Genomic DNA, 25764 nt, shown 5'->3' on the forward strand with positions numbered 1-25764 from the left:
TCGTTCTTCTCTGGAGCTGATTCGAGCAGATATCAGAGACTCCAGGGACTTCGTATCTTCTGATCTAGATGGGCTCCGAATTTTAGTGAAAGGGGTCTTGTCCCAGCTTGATGCCATTAGGACTCAGCTTCAGTCCAGACCGTCTGCATCCAGTGAACCAGCCTTTGTCCAGCCCATTGCATTCCATCCTCCGACATCTTCCTCTCGATCCAGATCCTTCGGTCGAGGATGAGGCTGATTATATTTCACTTATTTTGATCTTGAGCTCAATGCCCATTCTCACTGATCTGATCATTTTGTACTAGACTTTTTAGGTTACTTAGTTGTTGTATTTTGTTGAATGTATGAGAGCTTTATGCTCAAAGATATATATTATGAGTCTTGTAACCTCTCTTTTTGTTGTAATTAATGAATGAGGTTATCCTTTATTATCACTTTGTATGGCCCACTATTTTTGAATGAATGAATGACTGTTACATTTTGATGACTGCACACTATTACTCTGATACCTAATATACAACTATTAAAAATCTTACTCTCTCTAGTCTATTTTTGATGATGTCAAAAAGAGAGAGAAAGTAGTGTGGTCCTGTTTATCTTTATCTGAACTTTTTAAATTTTTTTACTCTGATATATCTATCTTTACTTTCATTTTGATACTTTTTGAAAAATACTCTGATACATCTATTTTTCTTGAATGCTCTGATAGTTTTATTTTTGCCTTGATACCAAAATGCCCTGATATATCTATTTTTGATTTTGCAAAATGCTCTAATACCTTCTCTTTTAATTCTTGCTCTGATGTTTTCATTTTTGATATCAAAAAAAGAAAAAGAGAAAGAAAGATTCCTTTCACATTTATTGCTCTGATACTAAAAACAAGGAAGAGAAAAAAATTTTCTTTCATGAACCATCTTTTGCTTGAATAAGAAAAATTTTATAATTTGATCACTTTTTATATAAGAAAGGGGGAGATCTTTTTCAAAATGATTACTTTTATCTGTTTCATACAAGAAAGGAGAAGATTTTGCTAATTAAAAATAATCTTCAGAAAAACTCTGATACCTTCACAAATGATTTCTCAGCAAAATGACTCAAAACATTACAACTTGCTGAAAATATGTATCTCATGATTTTCTATGCTTAATCTTTGACATGTTCCTACAAATGCTTCACAAACTCAATTTCTTGAGCTTTATAGATTTATTTTATGAACACTCAAATATTTTGTCATCATCAAAAAGAGAGAGATTGTTGCTCTAAGAATTGATTTTGATGATCACAAATCATTTGAGGGGACTACTAATGAATTTTTTTATCTTTGAAAAATATTTTTATGATGTTTCAAGTAGTTCAAAATATTGAGTTTGAAAAGCTCTATCAAGTGTGCCAAAGTTGAAGTTTCTGTAAGTTCAAAAAAATTTTGAAGCTTTTTGAGAGTGTCAAATTGATTTGAATCCATTTGAGAGCATTTGAAAGTATTCTGATGAGTTTCGAACCTTAAATATATGAAAAATTGAGTTGGCACAAAATGGAGCAACCCATCTGGGTCATCCCCTTTCATTGGGTAGCTGACACGCATTGTTTTAGCTTATGGCATGCAGTGGGACGACCCATATGGGATGACCCATGCAGTGGGACGACCTATGTGGGATGATTTCTGAGACCCTGAGATCAAAATAGAAAGCTGATTTTTCTGTCTGGCCAATTGGGACGTCCCATTGCCAGTGGGGTGCCCCATGGGACGTCCCATTCTGGGCGAGCTATGTAACAGCTAGTTTTCAATCTATTTTTGATGTATTTAATGCGTATTAAACATTCTCCAACGGCTCTAAACCGATATTAAGATATTCTCAAGTGCAAATGATGATTATAAATGCTCTCTTAAAATAAAAAATCATAAGTTTTCAAGCATTCAAAGCTCACATCGAAAGTTCAAAAATTTTCTAAAAGAGAGAAAAGAAACATTCAATCAGCTCACCAACTATTCTCCAGCTACAATCAAGTGTGTAAATCCATTGAGGATATTCAGCAAAAGCTTCTTTCCCTGAAGTATTGTATTTTTATTGAATTTATTATGCTCATTTAAGGGGTTGTTGTGCTAAAATTTCTGTACACTATTTTTTCTCCTATTGTATTTTACGTTTTGAGTTTTGAAGGGTTCCAAAACTCAGATAGCTTGATCCGAACCTAAAATTGAAGTGTTGTGGGTTGACTTGTATCTGAAAAATAAGTATTCTCGCTTGGATAGTAAGGGTCAGAGTTGTCCGAGGTGTTATATTTTTGAAATCTTTTTAGTGGATTGAATTTTCAAGTAGGGACTTGGGGAGTGGATGTAGGTACAAAGTTGGCACCGAACCATTATAAATCCTTTGTGTTTGTTGTACTTGCATCTCTTTACTTATTCTTTATGCTTTATACTTGCTTACCCATCATTTGTGTTTGATTTCATTTTCATAGCTAATCAATTCACTCTATTCAACACTTTAGCACATTACTTGAATGCACTAATCTTAAAAATTTTAAAAAGACCCAATCCATCCTCCTTCTTGGACTCCATATCTGGACAACAGTTACACCCATTTTAACAGAGCTAGAATACAGTTACGCCCACTAACCTATTTCTTCATAACTGTTTCTACCTTTAAAACAGTTTTCATCGTTCTTTTCTCCCTTTCTCTCTCTTTGAGAGGCCTACGTGCTCTCTATCTCCTTATCAAATTAACCCACTAATTTGCTCACCAACTTTTTAAACCCAAACCATTTTAGATGTGATTTTGTGGTACAAACACTAATAATCTACGGTTCATGCGTAACACTCCAACACCTCTCTATATAAAGATAATAAGAGAATCCTAAAAGGTACGTTAAGAAAAACTACACTAAGTACCCACATTCTCTCTCCCTTCTACTGTGCTCAAGCTCTGACTAACTTAAGCATCAAAGGGTCCCCCACCGGAGTACCCCCTCTGGTGTGAGTTGACTTCTCTTGTAAGTCTCTCATGACGTCCCAGTGACTAGACAGATGCACCTCCTTCACAACATCAGCTCTCTCCAGAGCCTTGATGCAACACCCACAATCCTACAATATCTATTGTCAAATTCAATACAAGAAAAATAAAAGAATCTAAGTCAAGCTGGGCTTGGATTAGGTTTTAATTGCCAAGCCCGAGCCCAACCCGTTTATCAAAAAAAGTCTATTCTCCAAGCCCGACCCAATCTGCCAAACTAAAACTATCACACCCTAACCCAATCGCTTGAACCTAGTGTGTGACAGATGGCCGCATGTCTTTAGGGTTTAACCCTCAGGATATGCAAGGCCTTTCTTTTAGTCATACATATTTACATCAATCTAAACTTAGGTAGCGATAATTAAAGCTAATCCTCTAAAACATATATTCAATAAAAAGATAGTTCACAAAGACTAACAAGGATAAATAACATGGGGTCCAATTTAATTTTATCCAATATGAACTTAGCAAATGGCATCTAGAATCCTATACTCCTCATTGCTCAAGCCCGAGCTCCATATTCTCTTCTAGATCTAAAAAAATAGAAAGATCTAAAGTCCTATGCTCCTTATTGCTTAACCTTGAATCTCATATTCTCTTTTAGATTTGAAAAAAGTAAAAAGAATGTTTAAGTTTTACAGACTCAGTAAGTTATCAATATCTCTAAAAAATTAAGTATAATTATTTTTTTCAAATATAACAATTTAACAGTAATAAATTATATGTAACAACATAATTTTTTTTCAAAATATATTATGCATAATAATATATAAAATTTTCTCTCAATCTTTGGTGACTACGACCACAATCAATCCTATGATAAAACTCGGAATAGACCCGTCCTGGAACACAAAATATACAAGTCATCAATATATATTAGTAATCAATCTCACTAGCTAGGCCCAAAAGGAAATTAGCTTTGATTCACACAGCCACTATTAATCCTATGACAGAAAAAGAGATTAATCCTGAAAACTAATATGTAACACACCGGCATATGCTAGTAATCATCCTCGACTAGCTAGGCCCACAAGAATTAGCTCTACTAGTGGTTAGTTCCAACTGATTAGGTCCAGAAGAAACTAATTTCTGACGTGTGATCAACGATGAGATTTATTAGCTAGATCCAGATCATAGTCTAACTAGAGAGTTTTTGTCATCAATTCTAATAACATAATCATACTTATTTATATAATAATCTTAAATTTGAAGTACCACATCTCATTTTCAAAAAATAACAAAATAATTTTTATTTAAAAATTCATGCAAATATGAACATACATAATCTTTTTTTTCAAATGTCATACGACATTAAAATAGAAAAATTAATTTATTTTAAATTTGTAGTCTGCAATAATCATATCAGACATCTTGATCCCTAATTTTGAATAACATTTTTATGAGAGAATGCATAATATAATTATCTTTTTAATTTCTAAATATTTAAATATATATATATTATAAATTTTAATGTGAAATACATCATGTGTATTAAGAAAAATTTTAAAGAATAAAAAGAACTTATGGTCAGCCGGATCTAAAAGTCACAATTTTTAACTCAAGGTCCGATTTCTAGATCCGGTGCTCCTCTAGCATTGAAAACTCTACCACAAGCAATTTAAAATTTTATTAGCCTTCAATTAGAAAAAATTAAAATGAAAAAGAGACTCTCGATCCGACCTCGATCTAAGCTTGATCATCGGTCTAATCTAAGTGACCCAAATCGATTGGATCTCAATGAATTAGGGCCTGATCAAGAGGTGGCTTCACAAGGTTGGATTCTCTCTCTCTCTCTTTCCATCTCATGCTAAAACTTAGTCTTCTCATGGCTTTTCAAAGGAGAATGGAGGGAAGGAAAAAGTGGTTGGGGTCGGCTAGTGGTGTGGCTAGGGTGGCTGGGGTAGTGGGGGCACGGCTGGGGCTACCGCAGCTTGGGACGATGACCTGGCCATGCACAAGAAAATCAAGAGAGAATGAAATGGTGTTGCCCCATGCTGCTTTGCTGGCAGCATCCATGGCTAAAAAAAAAAAACAAGAGGAAGGGGAACTCACCGGAGGTGGGGAAGACAATGGCATTTGGTCGGAGGGGGCAGAGTCCAATGGGCATAGTGAGCCTAAACCACCGGCAACCAAGAGGAGAAAAGGGGAAGAAAGAAGATGACTGATATGATGATTTTCGATAGGGAAGATCAAGGATTTAGGAGCCTTTAAATAGCAAGTTGGAGGACTCTTCCTCCTCCATCATACAAGAACAGGGGAGTCCTCACAAATGTCCAAGAAGATAAGGATTTGAAATCGGCCCAAATCAGCTGGGCCTCACAAATCCCTGACGTACATCCCCAACAAGGCTTCGAGCTTGAGCAGGTCACCGGGTCGAATTTAGCTGATAGAAGCCAATGCCATACTACTCGATGGAAGCATGAAGCAATGGAGGTTCAAGTCTGGATAAACATTCCGGGCTTTGTTGGAAAGCAACCATAAAACCCTTTTTGGAGGCCGATCTTACATATCAAACCTAGTACTTATCAACACATGTTTTGGCATGGAATATATACATGACAGTTCGATGCGTGTAATCGTGCTTTAAATTTTTCAGACGAGTCTTGTTGACTCGTAAGGGAATCACCAGGCATGCACTTTTCGGAGGTGAGCTTGACGTGCACTCGCTTGCCGTGCGAGAATGGTGTTTTAATGCCCAACACGCAATAATGGGATGGTTTTGCCGAGCATTAAAGTGGCATTGACAAATTGCTAGCCACAGGGCGGCATCGATCCATTTGAGTTTTTACCGTCCACGTCGTCCTCGCAAGCACATGCACCATCCCCAAGAGAATGCCAGTTAATCCCATTAATTTCACCCACCCACCATCTCCAACGCAACTAAACAGCAGACTTAATTGAATGAAGGACTGGATTCTAATCTCTCGACTGCCCTCCTGCTGTCTCGGCCCATGAAGAATCAGATCTGTGGAAAGTTTGATGTCCTTTAATTCTCCCAGAATTATACTCGGGTGTCCTCACTGACCTATCTGAGATCTATGAACGAGCCATCAGTCCAGATTGAAATTTCAAAAAAAAAAAAAAAAACAAAAACAAAAAAAACAACAATGAAAAAGAAAAAGAAAGAAAGCCAAACACTAACTTTTTATTCCTATATGTTAAATCATATCTTCTGTTCCTTCTTTTGACCTTTTTGATTTTTCCTGCTTTACCTATAATGCTGGTAATTTGAGACGAAGCAACAATGACTCCAAGAGCTTGCATTATCCTACCTCGCCTTGGCATTCACCGCTCCCAAACTTTTCTTAGTGAAGCACTTCGGCACCTGCAGCCTATTTTGCACAACATTTATGCCAGTCAAAAAAGCTAAAAAGAATCAAATTGTAACACGTTCAATGCACCTCAGTTGGCATAGAGAACATCAAACCATTGGTAAGGCTTCGTTGAGAGTGACGTTTGATGCAATGTGAAAGCAGTATTGAGAGCAACAAAACCTGGGAAGAGTACTTGATCAAACATTAGAATATCAGATAAATGAGAAAATGCAGTTCTTAGGAAGCCTTCTGCATTTTGGTTACTTTTCTCTTAAATGGCGTAAAACTTATGTACTCTACAAGGTGAAAATTTGTAAGAATTTTCAGATGAAAGATACTTTACTACTCACACCTATTTACCACATCACGACTTCCATCACCATGATCACAGTCGCCATCACCATCAATTTTTCCTTCCTAGAAGATGATCTTTTTTAACCATTTGGATCTTACTTTAAACAGCAAAAGATCTCTGGCAAAGAACAGTAGGCTAGGAGCAAGTTATTAGCAAATGAAAGAGCTATCCTAGCTTGGTAGCTCCCACGACATCAACTTCCCAAGCTACATGCTATTAATCGATGAAAATTAAAAGCTGGCCATTCCACTCTTAAAAGTTTGATGTTTTAGGGTTTCTTTCTCAGGTAGTCGAGCTCCCATATATGCTAATTTATATAGAAAGTTATGATCACCAAATAATGCTGAGCAAGAGACAATCCTAAGTAAGGCAGACTAGCTCTAGATGCTTACAGAACGATGAAATGATCGTTCGTGTAGGTAGAGATGCCATGATGCTCTTTAAACATATACTGCAACGGGAAACTTGACATTTTAATTCTTTAGCTGTACCAAGTCTTGAAAGAGTAACATGAGGTGTATCCCACCAAAGACAAGGTGTGAACTTCGGAACTGTCATGCAGTTGGCATTAAATGTTGGAGTAGCATATGACTCTGAAGCTTGTTTACTTGAGCTGCATTCTGCATGCGTGGTGCATTCTCAAGGGTAGAAGGAAAAATACAGGGAAGAAGATGGCGAGGAAGGGAAACAAAAGTTTGTCATGCAAAACTATGTTCAAGTTGACCGCTGTTTTTTTTATATATGTTAAGCCTAAGCAATAGAAGAACTTAATAAAGCTATAGTTTGCAACCTGCATTGTGCTAAGAAAGGGAAACAGGGGAATTCAGTTTAGTAAGAAAAGTTCTCTGATCAGAACTAATCCCCCTGTATCACATGGTATGGAAGTAAAGACAAATGCCAGTTAACCTATCAGTTTAACATGGATAAAATAATATCTTACAGAGGATATAAATGCATTACTTAGTAATCAGGTTTCTTTAGTAAAGCAACTGAGAACGAACCCATCCATGAATCAGCAATCACTCTTCTGGTAATCCACAGTTCATGTTATCAGTCGAAAGAAATTGACCAGTTTCTCTAAAATAGACTCCTTTCATTAAATGTGACACAAACAGATGGTTCAATCAAAATTTAATTAAACTGTTTAATTTTTAATGAAAGCAATCCTGTTTGGCATATACTTTCTTCATCTGAGAAAACAAAGAGAATGGGTAGAACATTTTATGCTTTTGAGGAGTGGAGGAAAGAGGGTGTGCAGTCTCCTCAATAAAGTATGTGCCTGTGCTATTTTGAGGGTTGGGAAGTCACTCATTTTGATTTCTATTCAGTGAATGAGGAAAAGCAGATAAAAACTGCTAACAAGAAAGGGGTGTCTCCCTCCCTCCCCCGCACCCCCACCACTTAGAAATCTTATTTGTGCTGCTTCGCTCTCATCCATAGCAACTACTACTCCATTTCACTTTATCATATCTAATAGATGGTTTAACTAAATACTAAACCATAAATAAAAGTACCCTAGCAAATATGCTATACATGTGTATGCACCTGACCTGAAGCCTAATGAAATTTGCACCAATTTAAAGGAAACATCATGTTCAGAGTCAGCCATAAAACACTCATACTTTGGTAGTTTAGGTTATAGCCAACTGCACGTAGATGGGTTAATGCAATTTGGTTTATGTATTTTTTTTATGCATCTTTGCATGCACACCTTATATATGGAGGGAGGGGGGGGGGCAGAGAGAGAGAGAGAGAGAGGACATTGGAGGTTTAGGATCAGAAAGGTAAGCTAACCAATGGTTATCGATCCAACTATTCTTTTCTTCACAATAATGTTTTTGTGACATTTCTCAAGCAATGAAACACAAACATGGCAAAACAACAATTTTGCTGACATGATCATAGCTTTGGTCTTTCAGGATTAAATAGGTGTGGTAGGAGTTGCAGGTTGCGATGGTTGAATTATTTGAGACCAGATATCAAGAGGGGGAATATCACTGAGGAAGAAGAGGAATTGATTATTAGGCTTCATAAGTTACTTGGCAATAGGTAAGTACAAAGGTTTCAATACTTTTTTTCTTTCTTACTTTTTTACTTTTCTCTTTTAAACTTTCAAATCTTTCTTCAAGATTTAATAGGCTATGATGTCAATCATCTTGATAGATGATTGACAACAAGATTCACCAATTTTGGTATATGATCCAAAACAAATATGAAACCGTTGTCCTTTATCTATACACTATAGGAACCTGGTGACCTGGTTCATAATTAAGATGGACTAGTTACTTACCAAGAACACATACCAATTTATCAATGTTTGGAACATGGTGATGTGGACCAAACTATTTGGATATACAGGTAGTGAGACTCACAAGGTTCAACTGTGGAGGACTGTGGTTCAACCAAACACCTAGTTTCTATCCCCCTACTGCATCCCCAGTTCATTTTTTAACAACACTCTCCTGCTCTAGATGCTTCCTCACCTGCACTCCAGCAGCATCTCAACAACCCTTCTTCGTCACTGTTTCAACTCGATCCCCTTCCCATCCACCTTGTTCTCACCCTCTACCCACCATCTCCACCCTCTTCTGTTACCTCTGTCTCCACAAAGAGATCAAGATGAAGACAAAAAGCATCGTCATAAATCCAGCAGCGACCATGGATTTTGGCAACAGATTATTCCCTCCTCCCCTTCCCCTTTCCAAGATTGTTTCTGGATTTTAATACATGAAGATGTTTATTGTTTGGATCAAATTGTTTTACAGCTCTCCATATATTCCTGATTAGCATGAGCCAGACTAGGAAAAAACAAAGTAATCACGATTGTTCAGAGGATGTGATGAAATCATATCAACAAAACATAAACAAATTAGAGTATGTTGCATGCTAATAAGCTAGCCCAGCAGCAGCAGTTAGCAATCTGAGATTACTCCATCATAGAGTGATATAATGTTGAACTAGTAAAAATGATCAAGAAAAGGAATGACATTGCAAAAGAAAAAGTTTTACCAAGTGCAAGATCCTATTATGATTTTGACATAAATATGCAATAACACTTTCATTTCAGAATTTTGATTTGTCTCATCCTATTAACTTAACCTTTGGGTTGTGTAGATGGTCTTTGATAGCAGGAAGATTACCGGGGCGAACAGACAATGAAATAAAGAACTATTGGAATACCTATCTCAGGAAAAAAGTCTCAGGAAGCACCTCTGAGCAACAGTTTTCATCGAAAACTAGAAAAACACCATTCCAAAAATCAAGCTCAGGAAAGAAAGAGAGCAGCTCAGAAGTTAATGTAATCAGGACCAAGGCTGTACGATGCACTAAAGCCCTGTTGGCTGATCAAGTTCTTGAACATGCAAAGAATTATTCTCCAGATGCTTTCAGGCCAAGTGCTACATTTAATCATGATTTCCTTCCGGATTTCTTTGGGCATGATAAAGCCACTCCTCCCTCGAAGAAAGGTGAGTGTGGATCTAGCACTAAGGAAATCACACAAAACTCACATTTCTCTCAAGTTGCCAAGGATGGTTCTTATATAAGTAACAACAGCTTACATGATACTGGTAGCTTTGCTTCTGCCAACAAAGGCAATTGCACAGATGGGATCTACAGCAGTGAGATAGAGGAGGGTGATGGGCTATATTCATTTTTTAATCATGATACATGGGGCTCATTACTCATGCATCCAAAGATATAGATCTCCTAGCGTGTCATGTTTGTGAACATTAAATGAGCTATGAGTAATCATCTGAAGATCCCAAGTTTCTCCTCTGATAACTCTACTTTCAGTTGGTAGATGCTGCTAATGCATAATTAACTGAATGCAAATAATTCATGAGTGGTAAACAACATTGTCAGATTCTATCTTTTGATTTATATGGTTTGTCAGTTCCATCTCTCTAGTTTCTTAATTCTTCTGATCTTCATCAAGTTCTCCCATGTCCCCACAAGTCACCTGAATCAGTCAACAACAGTCCATGATTATGTCTCTAAATGTATCTTGCTGCACTAATTGGCATGTGTTTGAATGAGTAAGAAAAATATATGAGAAAATAACAGGGGATAGAGTTTGTGACTAGCGAAGATATGTGAAGATTCTTAAGAATGTGCACTAGAAAGCAACACATATTACAAGTAGTGGTGGTGAGAGTGGTGAATATCAATTCATCATAGGGAAGAAACAAAGAACTGATCCTATAAACAAATTAATCTACACTTGTTATAGATAAATCTTGCTATCCATTTTCAAGAGAAAGTATCACAATTTTTTTCAATAACATAACATTAGTTAATAGTATTAATGATAATATGGTGCCAGTTGATATAATGTTGTTTCAGATCACAAAAATGCGTCAACATGTGTAGCAACTGAGCACAAAGGCAAATCTTATAAAATTTGATTGCTTTTTCATTTGCAGTCAATTACAGTAATTTTCTTCAGAGAGCTACTAAAATTTCATTTTAAACTGAATACAAGAAAAGGTTCAATTTTAAATAAGCAAATAAAAACTATAAATTAGTTACAAGCAACTAATCCATTTTGATGTTCTAATTTCTAATAGGGTTGCCAACTTCACTAAGAATCGGCAAAAATTAAAAAAAAAAGGGGGAGGGGGGGGCATCACCCTTGTTTCAATTGGGATGAGGGTGGAGCCCCTCTTCTAGTCCTCCAAAGGCTTCTGTGGCCCCCCAGTGGCCTCCGCCAACCTCCCTGATCTCTCTTTTTCCTCTCTCTCCCTCTCACTCCCTCCTCTCTCTCTCTCTCTCTTCTTCTCATCCGTTCTCCCTCTCCCCCGCCCTCTCTGCTACGTCGGTTTGGGCCCGACACAAAAAGCCATGGGGGCATACCAAACCGTATTGCCAGCTAATTGGTCTAGGCTCTAATATCGGCACAGCCAACTTTGCTTGAATTAATTACAATTAATGAAATCGTTCAACTTTAAATAAGCAAATGACAACCTTAAATTAGTTATAACCATAAAAAACTATTAACTAGACTATTGAACACTTAACATTATACTTTATTTTGATGAAGGCTTTTTGCCATATGAACTAGTTCCAACTACCATAGACTTGAAGATGAATGTAATACCGATCATTTCAATCTTTTAGTACAAGGATACACTCTTCCATTCCATTCATTGATAAAATGCTAAAAGTGGCCTTCTGAAATATCACCTAGATTTTGTGACCCAAGAACAACTAGTCATATAAGTTTGACTGATACAACTTGCATCTGAACAAAAGTAATTTCACTTCTCTCATAGGTTTATCTCCGAATTAAAGTGCATGCTGCCTGATCTTCTCATTAGAAGAATGGCAGATATCTTTGACCAAATGCTATGTGTACAAAATTGTTATTGATAATGAGCCTCCTCAGCTTGGTAGCTGAAGTACCCCCAAACTTTTCTTTCAGAGTAAGCAACATTTCCTAATCTATGTCATACTCCTCAGACTCACACATGTGATCATTTTGCATAATGCTCAGCAATTTGATGCCAGCAATACTATTCTTCCTTTTTCAAGCTAAAAAAGCTTCCTGATTTCTCTTATGCTGAGCAAAAGAACCCTGTTCAGACTTAGTCATGGTATGGTTAGGCATCTCCAAAACCTCTTATTCCTCAAAGATGTATTAAACTTTTCAATGCCAAATATCATAATTATCACCATTCAGCTTATCACCCTTATTTAACTTAGCCACAATATTCTTAGATGCATATCCGATATTCACTACTAGAACATAGAGGCATAGTACACAATAAATACTAGCACAAAATAATATCCAACCTAATATATATATATATATATATATATATATATATATATTATTTTTTAAGCCAAAATGGACTGAATTAATGCTAACGTAACATAAGATACAGAATCGAAAGTTCGCTATACTCCCAATCAACTTTCATATTCAAATGTCTAGTTATCATTGGCTTAGAACCATTTACTTAAAAATTTTAAGTTCTAGGTAAGACTTCCTTCAAGTTCTACAAACCTTAGAATTCCCACTTAAACAATAAAAAGCTAAGCATGTTATAACAATAATGAATAAACAAATATAAGCTATGATACACAAATGTCATTAATGAACTACAAATAAGTTCATTTATAGTCATATATAGAAAACACTATTTACAAGAGTAAAAAACTTAATAAACAAATTTAAGGTACATTCTTTACAATCAAACAAGGCATAATTCTAGTTAAGCCTTCATTTCAAAGCATAATTCCTGCTCGATCTTCTATGCTCTTGATATGACAAGGCATTCTCTATATAAAAAAAAAACTGATCTAGGATAATCTTGTCTCCCACTTGGCCTAGCCATGAATCCTTAGGATCCTTATTGCATCCACAATAACACAAGTGTCTTGCACTATGAAGGTTTGGAAACTGAGACAGTATTGCGGTTCCTCTAATCCCAGATAATATGTGGCGCTCCTCATCTAACTCAAGCTCATAGGCCATTTTGTAGAAAGATTTATTTTCTCTTTTCTTGTATATTTTCCATAGAGTGAGTGCTTCAGTTTCTCATTCTGCTGACAGAAAGTTGAGCAGAGTAATAACTTGTTCTCAAATAGGAACACTAATCCCATCACATCTAAGAGATTTATTAAATTATCTAATATTCCTATGTTCATTTGTATGGTGCATTTGGAATCCATCTTATAATTTCTGAATTCTTCATAAATTGATTGCGATCCATAATCCATTTTACATTACATGCACATAAGAGAAAAAATATTAAAAAATATGCATCGTGTATGCTATATTATCATTATTATATTAACCCAATGCATAATTATACTTTTTTAAAATAAAGGGTTTATGCACTTGTTTTGATTTTAAAAAATCTCATGGCCTAAGCACTCATACCATGCAGACTTGCGGCTCACAGGTGCGGGTGCATGGCTCCTAAGCAGGGGTGCACATGCACCAAGCAGACGCGTGGCTCCCAGGCATGGTGTGCATGTTGTCACGTGGATGCACGGCTCCCAGGCACTGGTGCATGCATTGTTACGCCGAAGCGCACGTTGTCACACATGGGTGCATTGTCATGGTGCAACCCTTTTGTTTAATTTATATGTGTGGCATGCGGTCATGTGCGATCACGGGACCTCGATGCTTGAGGCGCGCTCGTGAGATCTAGGTGCACTTAGGGGTGGCAATTGGTTCGAGTCAGGTCAAATCAACACACATCAATGTGGGTCAGATCAGAATATCATCAACCCAAATCTGACCTGTTTATTAAACAGATCAAAAATTCAAACTTAAATCCGATCTATTTATTAAACAAATAATCCGATCCACTTAATGCATTTATTAAATAGATCAAATTAGGTTAAACGGGTTAAAATGATTAAACGGGTTAAACAGATCGAGTTAAATGGGTTAGAAACAAGTTAAGCATGTTTTAAACAGATCTTAAACGGGTTAAACAAGCTAAATGGTTTAAAAAGATTATCTGACTCAGTCCGACCTAAATATTAAATGGATTAAACGGATCAGATATCTAAAATTCAAATCTGACCTAAATATTAAATAGATTAAACGGATCGATCTGTTTATAATCCAAAATTGTTTAACCTAAATCCAAACGTGTTTATGATGGATCAAACATGGATCGGACTGGTGGGTTAGATCATATTTTTCCGACCCTAGGTGCGCTATAGCAGCACAATCCCTTTTTATTTTTTTTATATGGCATGTGATCGCACGCGCACATCCCAAAAAGCCCTCGTTTTAAAAGCTTAACAGGTCAATAGAGGGAAAAATGGTCATAAAAGTAGTCAACCATGCCAAAACAAAATGCCATGGTGTCAATAAAAGTGACATGCAGGACAATGGCCGCGCTCATGAACACAATCACCTGAATGCATGTGATCTTCTTCTTCTACGGTCATTATTTATTTGAATATTGGTATCCTTGGAAAGCTCTCAAGATAAGCTTTGCAACGATATATTAGCTGTGGCTCCCAGGTGCAGGGGTGCACTATCACGCGGACGCGTGCACCCAGGAGCGGGTGCATGCACGCCACACAAATGCGCAGCTCCTGGGCACAGTGCATTCACGTCGCACACACACAAGTGCTAGTGCTTGGGCCATGAGATTTTTTAATTAAAAAATTGCATAAACCCTTAATTTAAAAAAATTAATTATGCATTTAGTTAATATAATAATGATAATATAGCATACACCATGCATATTTTTTAATATTTTTTCTCTTATGTGCATGTAGCATGGATCGCAAACAATTTATAAAGAATTCAAAAATTATAAGATGGATTCCAAATACACTATACAAATGAACATATGAATATTGGATCAATGTTCCTATTTAAGAGTAGATGGGAAACTGTAGCACTCGCTCTATGAGAAAATATTAGAAAAAAGAAAATAAATCTTTCTACAAAATGGCCTACGAGCTTGAGTTGACTGAGGAGCACCACATATTATTTGAGATTCGGCAAACTGCAGTACTATCTTAGTCTCCAAACCTTTGCAGCACAAGACACTTGGGTTATTGTGGATGCAATAAGGATCCTTGGGATCCATGGCTAGGCAGAGTGGGATATGAGATTATCCTAGATCAATTTGTTTTCGACATAGAAAATGCCTTATCATATCAAAGGCATAGAAAACTGAGCAGAAATTATGTTTTGAAATGAAGGCTTAACTGGAATTATGCTTTGTTTGATTGTAAAGAATGTACTTAAAATTTGTTTATTAAGCTTTGTACTCTTGTAAATGTCTCTAGTATATATGACTATGTATGAACTTAATTTATAGTTCATTGATGGCATGTTGTGCATATGTATGAACTTAATTTATAATTCGTTGATGGCATGTTGTGCATTATAGTTTATATTTGTTTATTCATTATTGTTATAATGTTCTTAACATTATATTGTTAAGTGGGAGTCCTAAGGTTGGTAAAACTTGAAGAAAGTTCTCACCTACAACTTAAAATTTTTAAGAAAATAGTTCTAAGTCAATGATAACCTAACATAAGATATAGAATCGAAAGTTCGCTATGCTCCCAATCATCTTCCATGTTCAAATGTCTAGTTTGACTCCCATAAGAAGCATCGAAATAATAATATGAGGCAGCATCTTAGGGAGATGTCAAATATGATAAGGGAGTTGAAAACAGCTGGCCATATCCTTACTAACGAACAACAGGTTCAGGTTGTAATTAGATCATCACCCAAAAGCTGGGGCATATGATAATTTCTACGATGCATAATGATAATATAAAGACTTTTAATGACATAGCACGTCATTTGGAGCTGGAAGATGAGTGCCTTGAGATAGCTAAGTCTTCCGGATTAGATTATGTGGCTGAATCTAGCTCACGTAAGGCTCTTGGCTTCAAGCATAAAAGAGGTTTGAAATTCTCCAAAATGGGTAAACAGAAAGGACAAGTACCCAAATTTGGTGAGACTAACCAATGCAAGAAAGGCAAGCACAGTGATAAAAAAAAAAGGACAAGACCAAGATGTGCTGCTACAACTATGGCAAACCGGATCATGCTGCCTATGAGTGCATTGAGTCGAAGAAGGTATACCCTTGCTCTATTTTATTAAATTATTCTCATGTTTCTAGCTATTTTCTACTTACTGAATTATGTCCTATTTGGATTGTAGACTCAGGAGCTATAGATCATATACCCAGAGAAAAAGAGCTTTTGTGGAGTACTATCGAATCAGTCCCGACACAAGATGGATATATGCAGGAGATAATTTCAAAGTTGGAGTAAAAGGTATTGACACCTATAAGTTAATGCTAAATAATGGTCATACCTTGCTCTTATATGATGTCCTATATACACCAAATATTCAACGAAACTTGGTTTCCAAAATTGTCCTTAATTTGAGATATAGTTTGAACTTCCATGTTACTTATGTTGATATGTATTTAGAGACAACTTATTATGGCTCAAAATATTTATTAGATGGTATTATGGTACTAGATGTTGATTACAATGCTTTCGTTAATTATGCATTGTTAATTATGATGATAGTTGTTTCTCATTAATTATTTCAGCAAACAATATGAATGATGATGTGAATGTATGGCATGCTAGATTGCAGCATATTGGACAAGAAAGAATGAATAGATTGGCTAAGAAAAGCCTCTTGGCTCATTTACTAAAATAGAATTGCCCACTTGTGAGCATTGTCCGATAGAAAAAATAACTAAAAAATCATTTGGTAAAGAAACTATAGTGAAAGCTTCATTGCAATTAATCCACTTTGATATCTACAGGGCATGGGGCCTCATATTTCATAATATTTATAGATGACTTCACATATGTTAGTTATATTTACTTAATCTACCATAAGTCCAAAGCATTAGATTGCTCTAGAAAATATTTGAGTTTGGTTGAGAATCAACTAGATAAAACATTCAAAATTCTAAGAATTGACCAAGGGCATAAATATCTAAGTAGTTTAGGATGCTTTATGATGAGAAAGAAATACATCAATAGTTGACCATTACTAAAACTCCGCAACAAAATGGTGTTGCAAAAAAAAAGAATAGAATACTTTTAGAGATGATTAGGTCAATGATGACACAAGCAAATCTTCCTATTTCATATTAGTGGATGCTTTTCCGACTGCTGCCCATATACTTAACCATGTGCCCTCCAAATCAGTCCCTTCCATACCTTATGAATTATGAACAAAGAAGAAATTTGACTTAAGTAATTTATGACTCAAGGGGTTTGTTGCCTATGTTCACGATCCTTCTCACAAATATGAAAAATTGGATCTGAGAGGAAAAAAATATATCTTTATAAGATACTCTAAACACTCCAAAAGATATGTATTCATTAATGAGCTAGCACATGGAAGTTGAACAAAAATTGAATCATAAAATGTTATATTCTTAGAGAATAATTTTCCTAACAGGGGTGAGAAAGTTAAGAATTTTCAATTTTTCAAGATGGAAAATCCTGATATTAGTGGCACACCTATACAACTAGTCGAGACAATTGAGGAATGGCCTCAACCTCATCGACCTAGTGGGAACAACACATTACATTGGTATAAAGGTAGGGATTCAGGTCCCAGCAGGACGTCCCGTGGGACACTGGGACGGGGTACTATTCTATGTGATGGGATAGACCGTCCCGCTAGCATCCCAGCATCTCGATCGGGATGCCTTAAGACATCTTCTATCCCAAGTGTTGGGATGGGGCAGGACGGCGATGTGTCCCATTCTATAGAAAAATCAGAACAGTCCCATCCCACGGGATTTAAAATCTTGTATAAACGTACTCATAAAAGCATCCCTCATCATCATTTTGACATCAAAAAGGTAGCTTTTATGATAGCTTCGCATGATGATGCTGAGCTTAAAATAGTTATGGCTCTCTCATGCCCTATAAAAGAAGAGTAGAAGAAGATAATGGAGGAAAAGAGGAAGTCTATGAAAGCAAACCATGTCTGGAACTTAGTTGATCTTCCATCGGATCACAAGACAATTGGGAACAAATGGATTCTCAAAATAAGCGAAAGGTGGATGGATCTATTGAAATATATAAGGCTCGTCTCATGGCGAAAGGTTATCCAACAAAAGGGTATAAACTATGAAGAAACCTTTTCTCCAATGGTTGGTTTGCTTCTATTCACCTTATCCTTGCCATCATCGCACATCTAGATTTAGAATTATATTAGATGGATGTTAAGATAGCATTTCTCGATGGAGAACTTAATGAGAAAATCCACATGCAGCAACCTATAAGTTTTGTTATAAAAGGCCAAAAGTGCAAAGTGTACAAACTTCAACGATCAACTTATGGTCTAAAACAGTCATCCAGACAATGATATCTGAGATTTCATCGAGCTATAATGTTTTATGAGTTTAAGATGATTGATGAAGACCATTATATATATGTCAAACATTTTGAAGATAAATTTGTAATTCTATCATTATATGTGGATATCAACAGTTGACTATTCCTGAAACTCCGCAACAAAATGGTATTGCAAAAAGAAGGAATAAAATACTTTTAGAGATAGTTAAGTCAATGATGGCACCAACAAATCTTCCTATTTCATATTGGGGGATGCCCTTCTAACTGCTACCCATATACTTAACCATATGCCCTCCAAATCAGTTCCACACCTTATGAATTATGGATAGGTAGAAAACTTGACTTGAGTGATTTACGACCCTGAGGATTTGCTGCCTATATTTACAGTCCCTCTCACAAGTATAGAAAATTGGATTCGCAAGAAAAGGCATATCTTTACAAGATACTCTAAACACTCCATAGAGTATGTGTTCATTAATGAGCCAACAGATAAAAGTTGGACCAACATTGAATCATGAGATGTCACATTCTTAGAATATGATTTTCCTAATAGGGTTGAGAAAGGTAAGGATTTTCAATTTTTCGAGATGAAAGATTCTGATATTAATAGCATACCTGTACAACCAGTTGAGACGATTAAAGAATGGCCTTAACCTCATGGACCTAATGGGAGTGACACATTACATTTGGATAAAAGTACTCGTAAAAGCATCCCTTATCATTGTTTTGACATCAAAAGGGAACCTTCACATGATGATGCTAAGCCCAAAACAATTAGAGAGGCTCTCTCATACCCTATAAAAGAATAGTGGAAGAAGGCAATGGAGGAAAAAAGAGAGTCTATGAAAGCAAATCCTATCTAGGACTTGGTTGATCTTCCATCAAACCATAAGATAATTGGGAACAAATGGATTCTTAAGATTAAATAGAAAGTGGACGGATCTATTGAAAGATATAAGACTCGCCTAGCGACAAAAGATTATACCCAATAAAAGGATATAGACTATAAGAAAACATTTTCTCCAGTAGTTGCGTTTGTCTCTATTCGTCTTATCCTTGTCATATCGTCACACACCTAGATTTAGAATTACATTAGATGGTGTTAAGACACATTTCTCAATGAAGAACTGGATGAGAAAATTTTCATGGAGCACCCTAAAGGTTTTGTTATAAAAGGCTAGAAGCGCAAAATCTACAAACTTCCACAATCAATTTATAGCCTAAACAGTCATCCAAACAATGGTATATGAGATTTCATTGAATTATAACTTCTTATTAGTTTACAATGATCGATGAAGAACATTATATATATGTTAAACATTTTGAAGATAAATGTGTGATTCTATGATTACATAGGGACGATGTTCTGTTGACTGAGAATAATAAGGAGTTTGTTGTTGCCATAAAACAATGGCTATCTTCAAATTTTAAAATGAAGAATATAAAGGAAGCAGCTTATGTGCTTGGTGTTAAATTTTATAGGGATCATTTAAAAAAACTTCTAGCATTGATGCATGAACCCTATATTAAAAAGATCCGGAACAATTTAACATGCAAGACTACAATCCCATAGACACTCCTATAAAAAGAGATGAAGAACTAAATCTTAAAATATGTCCTAAGACTTAAGAAGAGAAGAAAAAATGGCTAATGTTCCTTAGTCTAGTGCTATTGGATGTCTAATAGACTCCATGATGTGTACACAGCCCGATATTTACTATGCCATCAAATTGGTGAGTAGTTATCAAGCTGATCTTAGAAAGTTGTATTGAAAGATGGTCAGAAGGATCTTGAGATATCTCAAAGGCACTACAGATTACTCCTTATGCTATCAGAAAATGATTTACACTTGAGTGGTTATTCCAATGCTAATTGGGTAGGAGATCTAGATAAGCACCAATCAACTCTAGGATATGTACCATGGTATTTCATACTGGTCTGAACCGACTGATACATCCTGTACCGTACTGTACCGATGGAGAACCGACATGGTTCAGACCGATTTTTCGATAAATGACGTAAACTGGATCGTACCAGTCGATTCGATATGGTACGACCCGAATCACATGGTACAGTGCAGTATGGATCGGTACAAGTCGGTACGACATCAGTACGGGGTCGATATATATTGGTTTTCTATTTTTTTTGGCTATTCGGTGGATTTTTTTTTATTTTTTTATTGTCAGTACGGGTAGATACAGTACGGTACCATACCATACCATACCGGCTAGCAAACGGTACGGAATGCGGTACTGGTATTGCAAACCTTGATATGTATTCTTGTTTAACAATGGTGCTATCTCTTAAGTAGCGAGAAACAAATATGTACAACCTTGTCTACCATGGAGGCTGAGATCATTGCTCATCCATTTGCAATACAGGAGGTAATTTGGCTTAAAAGATTTTTACAAAGCCTAGGTGTTATAGCCAACATTGCAGAACCCATACAGTTCATTGTGATTAAATATAGTAATCCCTGCATCCTCACTATGTGAGTTCCTTTTTGAGGTATAACATTCAAAATTAGCCTCAATTAGTACCCTATATGTCTTTCAACTATGTTTTCAAAGTAACGGACTAGTGTTTGCTACTTTAGCATATTTTCAATGATGATAAACTAATTTAGCCTCATGGGACATGTCTAACAAAGCAGTTAGTCTGAAACTAAGATACATAAGTGCAAAAGGAAAATCATTGTTGATTACAATTACCATATGTATTCGCAGTCGACCAATTATGTCGCCTTAATTTGGTTTAACATAAATGTGGATATATGCTGAGGAAAAGAAAGTTAAGCATAATCTTAGAGGGCTTCGATATGCTTATACTAATATAACAACAATGTATCTGGGTCTGGGGCATAGCAAGACAATTATTTTAATTATCTTTTTTTTTGTAGAAACCACTATGTTTTTCTCTAACACGTACATATTATTGAGCACCCAAGTGCAGGTGTAGAATCGCATTGAATTTGAATGAAAATTGAGGGTTGTTCTTGTACAAATGTTTTTGGATCTCATTAAACTCATCGTGTATGAGTGGGAGATGTTGGATTTTAGATCTAGTTGGGCTGCTCATGATAGGCTAACCTAATCAAGATCACCTAAATTCAAATATTAAAGAGATTAGTTAGAGGAGAGAAGAAACTATCGGATAGTTTCTCCTTCTCGCTCCCTCATATTGTCAAAATTCTTCTTTCGGAGGAAATTCATGTACAAAGACTCCCAAGAGAGAACATCTGAAAAAAATTTTAAATACTTTTGTAATCAAAGCACTTGAACAGTGGATTTCATTGTGTGCTTTCCATTGTGATCATACATATGACTTGAAGAGTCTTTCAGAAGTGGAAAACACGTGATTCAACCATATGGATCTACAAGTTTCAATTTTTGTGGATTTTCCAAGGTAACTCCCCAAAAATCTGGATCTACATCAAGTTTATTTAACAATAACAAATATATGTTTATCATCTGAGAGCATGTGAACCTCATTTATGACTCTTGTTATTCATTAAAACAATAATCATGTTTCCTTTATGTGTTTACTTAGTCATATAAAGTACTTTCATCAATTGCATTCATGTGATCTTGCTGAATGATATATAAGACTCACTAGGATCCTCAAATGGCTGCACAAACCACAAGTAGTTGGTAATACCATAGGAACTTTCTCCTCCAATTCCAAAAGTCCTTTCTTATTATCCCTACTCTCTAGAACCACTTTCAATCTTCAATGAAGCCCTATACAACACCTCCATCTCTCAACTCCATAACCTATTGTGTGCTTTAATCATGCAAAAGTCTAAGCGAACACTCCATTAGAAAGCATTACAAGAATATTCAAGTACAGCAGGGACATCTCAAGGAAAAAGAAAAAAGAAGTGGTAAAGGCAGCTCAAGGGTGATTCTTTCCCCTTAATATGGAGGTCGCTTTCCATGCTCAAAGATCCATGATCTATCAGCTATATAAATAAGAGAATCTCAGTCATGTCTCTTGGTCTGTCCTACTGAGATTCTCCTTATTTATCCTAAAATACTTGCATCTGGTACGTAAACATGAATATTGTATGTCAATCAGACACCGCTATGTGAAAAGAAACTCTTATACATTAGAAGGACAAATGCTTAGACACATGGCCCCACCCAACACATGAACACAAGTCTAACTTAGCTCTTCTTGATCTTTCTAAGGACCAGGGGAAGCCCCAAATACTTACTTGTAACTAGTTTGAACTTTCAACTTCCAACACATCAACGTGACCACCATCAAGAAATGGAAGACATACAGTACACAAACGACCCTCATCACTCCTCCATTGTAGCCCACTACCCAACTGTTCATCCTATACAAACAGTTTAGTGATCCCAAAGAACATTTCTGAAAGAGATTAGCCAACTTCTAGAGATCACTATCACAAATAACTATGTCTTGCTCATTGAACCAGGAGAAGGCACGGATTGAATGGAAGCAAAGCAGTTTATATCACACGTGAAATAGACAAATAGAACTGGACTGAATGATTACAGCAATTCACTTCCAAGCAACCTCTACATGCTCTCAAGTACTTCTAACTAACATCAGCAGTGTTCTTACAATTTCAAGTGTAAGCCCAATATCACAAAGAGAAAAAAGATTGACTATGTACACCTAGCAAACGCCACGCATCTCATAAATTTATCTCTTCTTTTTTTAAAGAGAAAAAAGCAGGCAATTCAGATAATCCAATAAAAAATTGCATAAATTACCACCAGTGTGTATGACATAATCCAAGAGCTGGACAAGGGAGATACTCTTTTTTTCTTTTTTATTGGCTGGAAAAGATATTTAATTCATAATGATCTAAAATATCAACGAAAATAGAGGAAAGAAACATCTCCATCTCTCTTCAGCAAACAGAGCAACAATTCACTAACAAGATTTTAGCGCCTCACAGAATCTATGATGACTACACTCCAGAAGTCTGAAAAAATAGAACCATAAGCATCTGAACAAAATTCAGCAAAATTGCACAGAGAATCATCTAACGGATCTAGGTCCATGGATCTACGCAAAAGAGTCGGATCCAGATTGTCATATAATTCCTAATCATGGGAAAGAAGGCTAAGCCATCATATTCCAATCAAATTCGCTCCTAGATTTAACATGAGATCATCCAAAGGTCATCGAAAACCAAGTGGAACAGAGAGAAGCGTTCTGATTACCTTTAACCATCTCGAGATTCTGGTCATAAAACCATCCATCTTCTTCAAAAAAAAAATTCTGATCATGAAATCATCCGTCTCCTTAAGAACCTCGGATTAGAGAAAGCAAAGGGAGGCAAAAGAGAAAGAGAGCGAGTGATGGCCCTGTCCCCACTGGGAGGATCGCGGCGAGGACCAGAGCTGCGGGTTCGGGTTTACATACATAGTGGCGCGCGCACCACGTGTTTGAAATTTTTCACACCTGGAACCACACCATGACCCACTCAAACACGACCATCCGTGATTGATGGCTATATTTCCCAGTGCCATAGCATAGATGAGGCATCGTATCGAACCTGGGCATGCTTTTCCCAACTTAACCCAGCCTCATATTCGGGCATTGGTATTGGTCTCAGCCCAAACCAATATATGATTGAGAAATTCTTTGTGCACCACCTGTGGTGTAGAAAATTCGATAGAGAATACATTATTTTTTTTTATTAGATCACATATTATTATTTTTTAATATATATTTAATATTTATAAATTAATATTTTTATTTAAAAATTTTATATGACGAAAATATCCTACATGACTTCCTGATACCTTATATTATTTTCTGTCATGTCTTCCCGTGAATATATATGACTTCCTGTCATATGAATTTTTGTGAATATATATAATTTTCTATGAACATATATGACTTCTTATGACTTTCTGTGAACATATATGATTTCTTGTGAATATATATATAACTTTTTATCAACATATATGACTCCTGTAAAGATATATAATTTCCTGTGAACATATATGAACTTTCTGTCAATACATATGATTTTCTGTAAAAATATATGATTTTTTATGAATATACATAACTTTCTGTAAATATATATGATTTTTTGTGAATATATATAACTTTCTGTGAACATATATGACTTCCTATGAATATATATGACTTCTTGTGAATATATATATATATATATTCACAGAAAGTCGTATATGTTCACAAGAAGTCACAAAAAGTTATATATATTCACAAAAAGTTATACAAGGTGTTGGGTATAAAATACCCCCCAACCGAAGTTCATGTCAGGAGTGACCCTCCAGGGATTCTACCGACGTCCGATCTTCGGTGACATCTTTCCGAACCTCTCTGGCGGCCGAGCCTCCGCAACGTTCTCGAGTTCTGCCGACGGATAAACCCCCACCAGTGTTGACCGGATTCTCCGTGACGGACGGACTCCATCCAGGTGTCTACGGTGGTCGACCACCTTCTAGACTCCGTCCAGGCTCCTACGGGAGCCGGACCTCTTCCCCGAACGCCAACTGCAGGTAGACTCCGTCCGGGCTCCTACCGGAGCCGGACTTCTTCCCCGAACTCCAACTGCAGGTAGACTCCGTCTGGGCTCCTACGAGAGCCGGACTTCTTCTCCGAACTCCAACTGCAGGTAGACTTCGTCCGGGCTCCTACGGGAGCCAGACTTCTTTCCAGAACTCCGGCTGCAGGTAGCCTTCGTCTGGGCTCCTACGGGAGTCGAACTCATTCCCCGAACTCCGATTGCAGGTAGACTTCGTTCGAGCTCCTACGGGAGCCGGACTTTCGCCCTGAACTCCTGTTGCAGGTAGACTTCATCCAAACTCCTACAAGGGCCGGACTCCGAGCTTCTACTGCAAGCGATTCACTCCGAGCTTCTACTACAAATGATCTACTTTAAATTTCTACTACGAGCGGTCCGTGCCGGATTCCCACTGTAAGCCTTCACCCGAGCTTCCATTGTGGACAAATTCCTTCCGGATTTCTATTGCAGGCAGGCTTCAGCCGAGATTTCTCGACAAATGATCCCCATCCGGACTTCTACGGAGATCGGACTCCGACCGAACTTCTGTAGCGGACAGATTTCGAGCGAACTCCTACGACACACGGAATCCAGCAGCTGGACCCCTCCAGCGGATGAACCTCTCTAGCGCCATCCGACATCCACTACCGATCGACCCTCTGTCGAATTCTGCGCGAAACCGAACTTCATCTGCGGAAAGCCTTTGACCGAGCCCCTACGACAAGTGGCCCT

The 25764-nt window shown here is 36.7% G+C and overlaps 1 protein-coding gene and 1 long non-coding RNA gene across 3 annotated transcripts; one reads left to right on the plus strand and one right to left on the minus strand.

The window, feature by feature from the left end:
• Positions 1-5184: 5184 nt before the first annotated feature.
• LOC105061319 (uncharacterized) lies at positions 5185-24012 on the minus strand. 2 transcript variants are annotated; one of them, XR_012135989.1, is made up of 4 exons: positions 23717-24012; positions 6413-6505; positions 6154-6343; positions 5185-6040 (listed from the first exon to the last, which is right to left on the minus strand). It is a non-coding gene; the product is annotated as an uncharacterized lncRNA (long non-coding RNA). The 2 variants fall into 2 exon arrangements; XR_012135988.1 differs by having other exon boundaries at positions 5188-6047.
• LOC140852907 (uncharacterized) lies at positions 7268-10617 on the plus strand. Its single transcript, XM_073246817.1, has 3 exons — positions 7268-7373; positions 8600-8729; positions 9795-10617. The coding sequence occupies exons 1-3, from the start codon at positions 7268-7270 to the stop codon at positions 10381-10383; spliced, it is 825 nt and encodes a 274-aa protein (XP_073102918.1). The 3' UTR covers positions 10384-10617.
• Positions 24013-25764: the final 1752 nt, after the last annotated feature.

Source organism: Elaeis guineensis, chromosome 12 (assembly GCF_000442705.2).
Source record: "Elaeis guineensis isolate ETL-2024a chromosome 12, EG11, whole genome shotgun sequence".
NCBI classification, from domain to species: Eukaryota; Viridiplantae; Streptophyta; class Magnoliopsida; order Arecales; family Arecaceae; genus Elaeis; species Elaeis guineensis.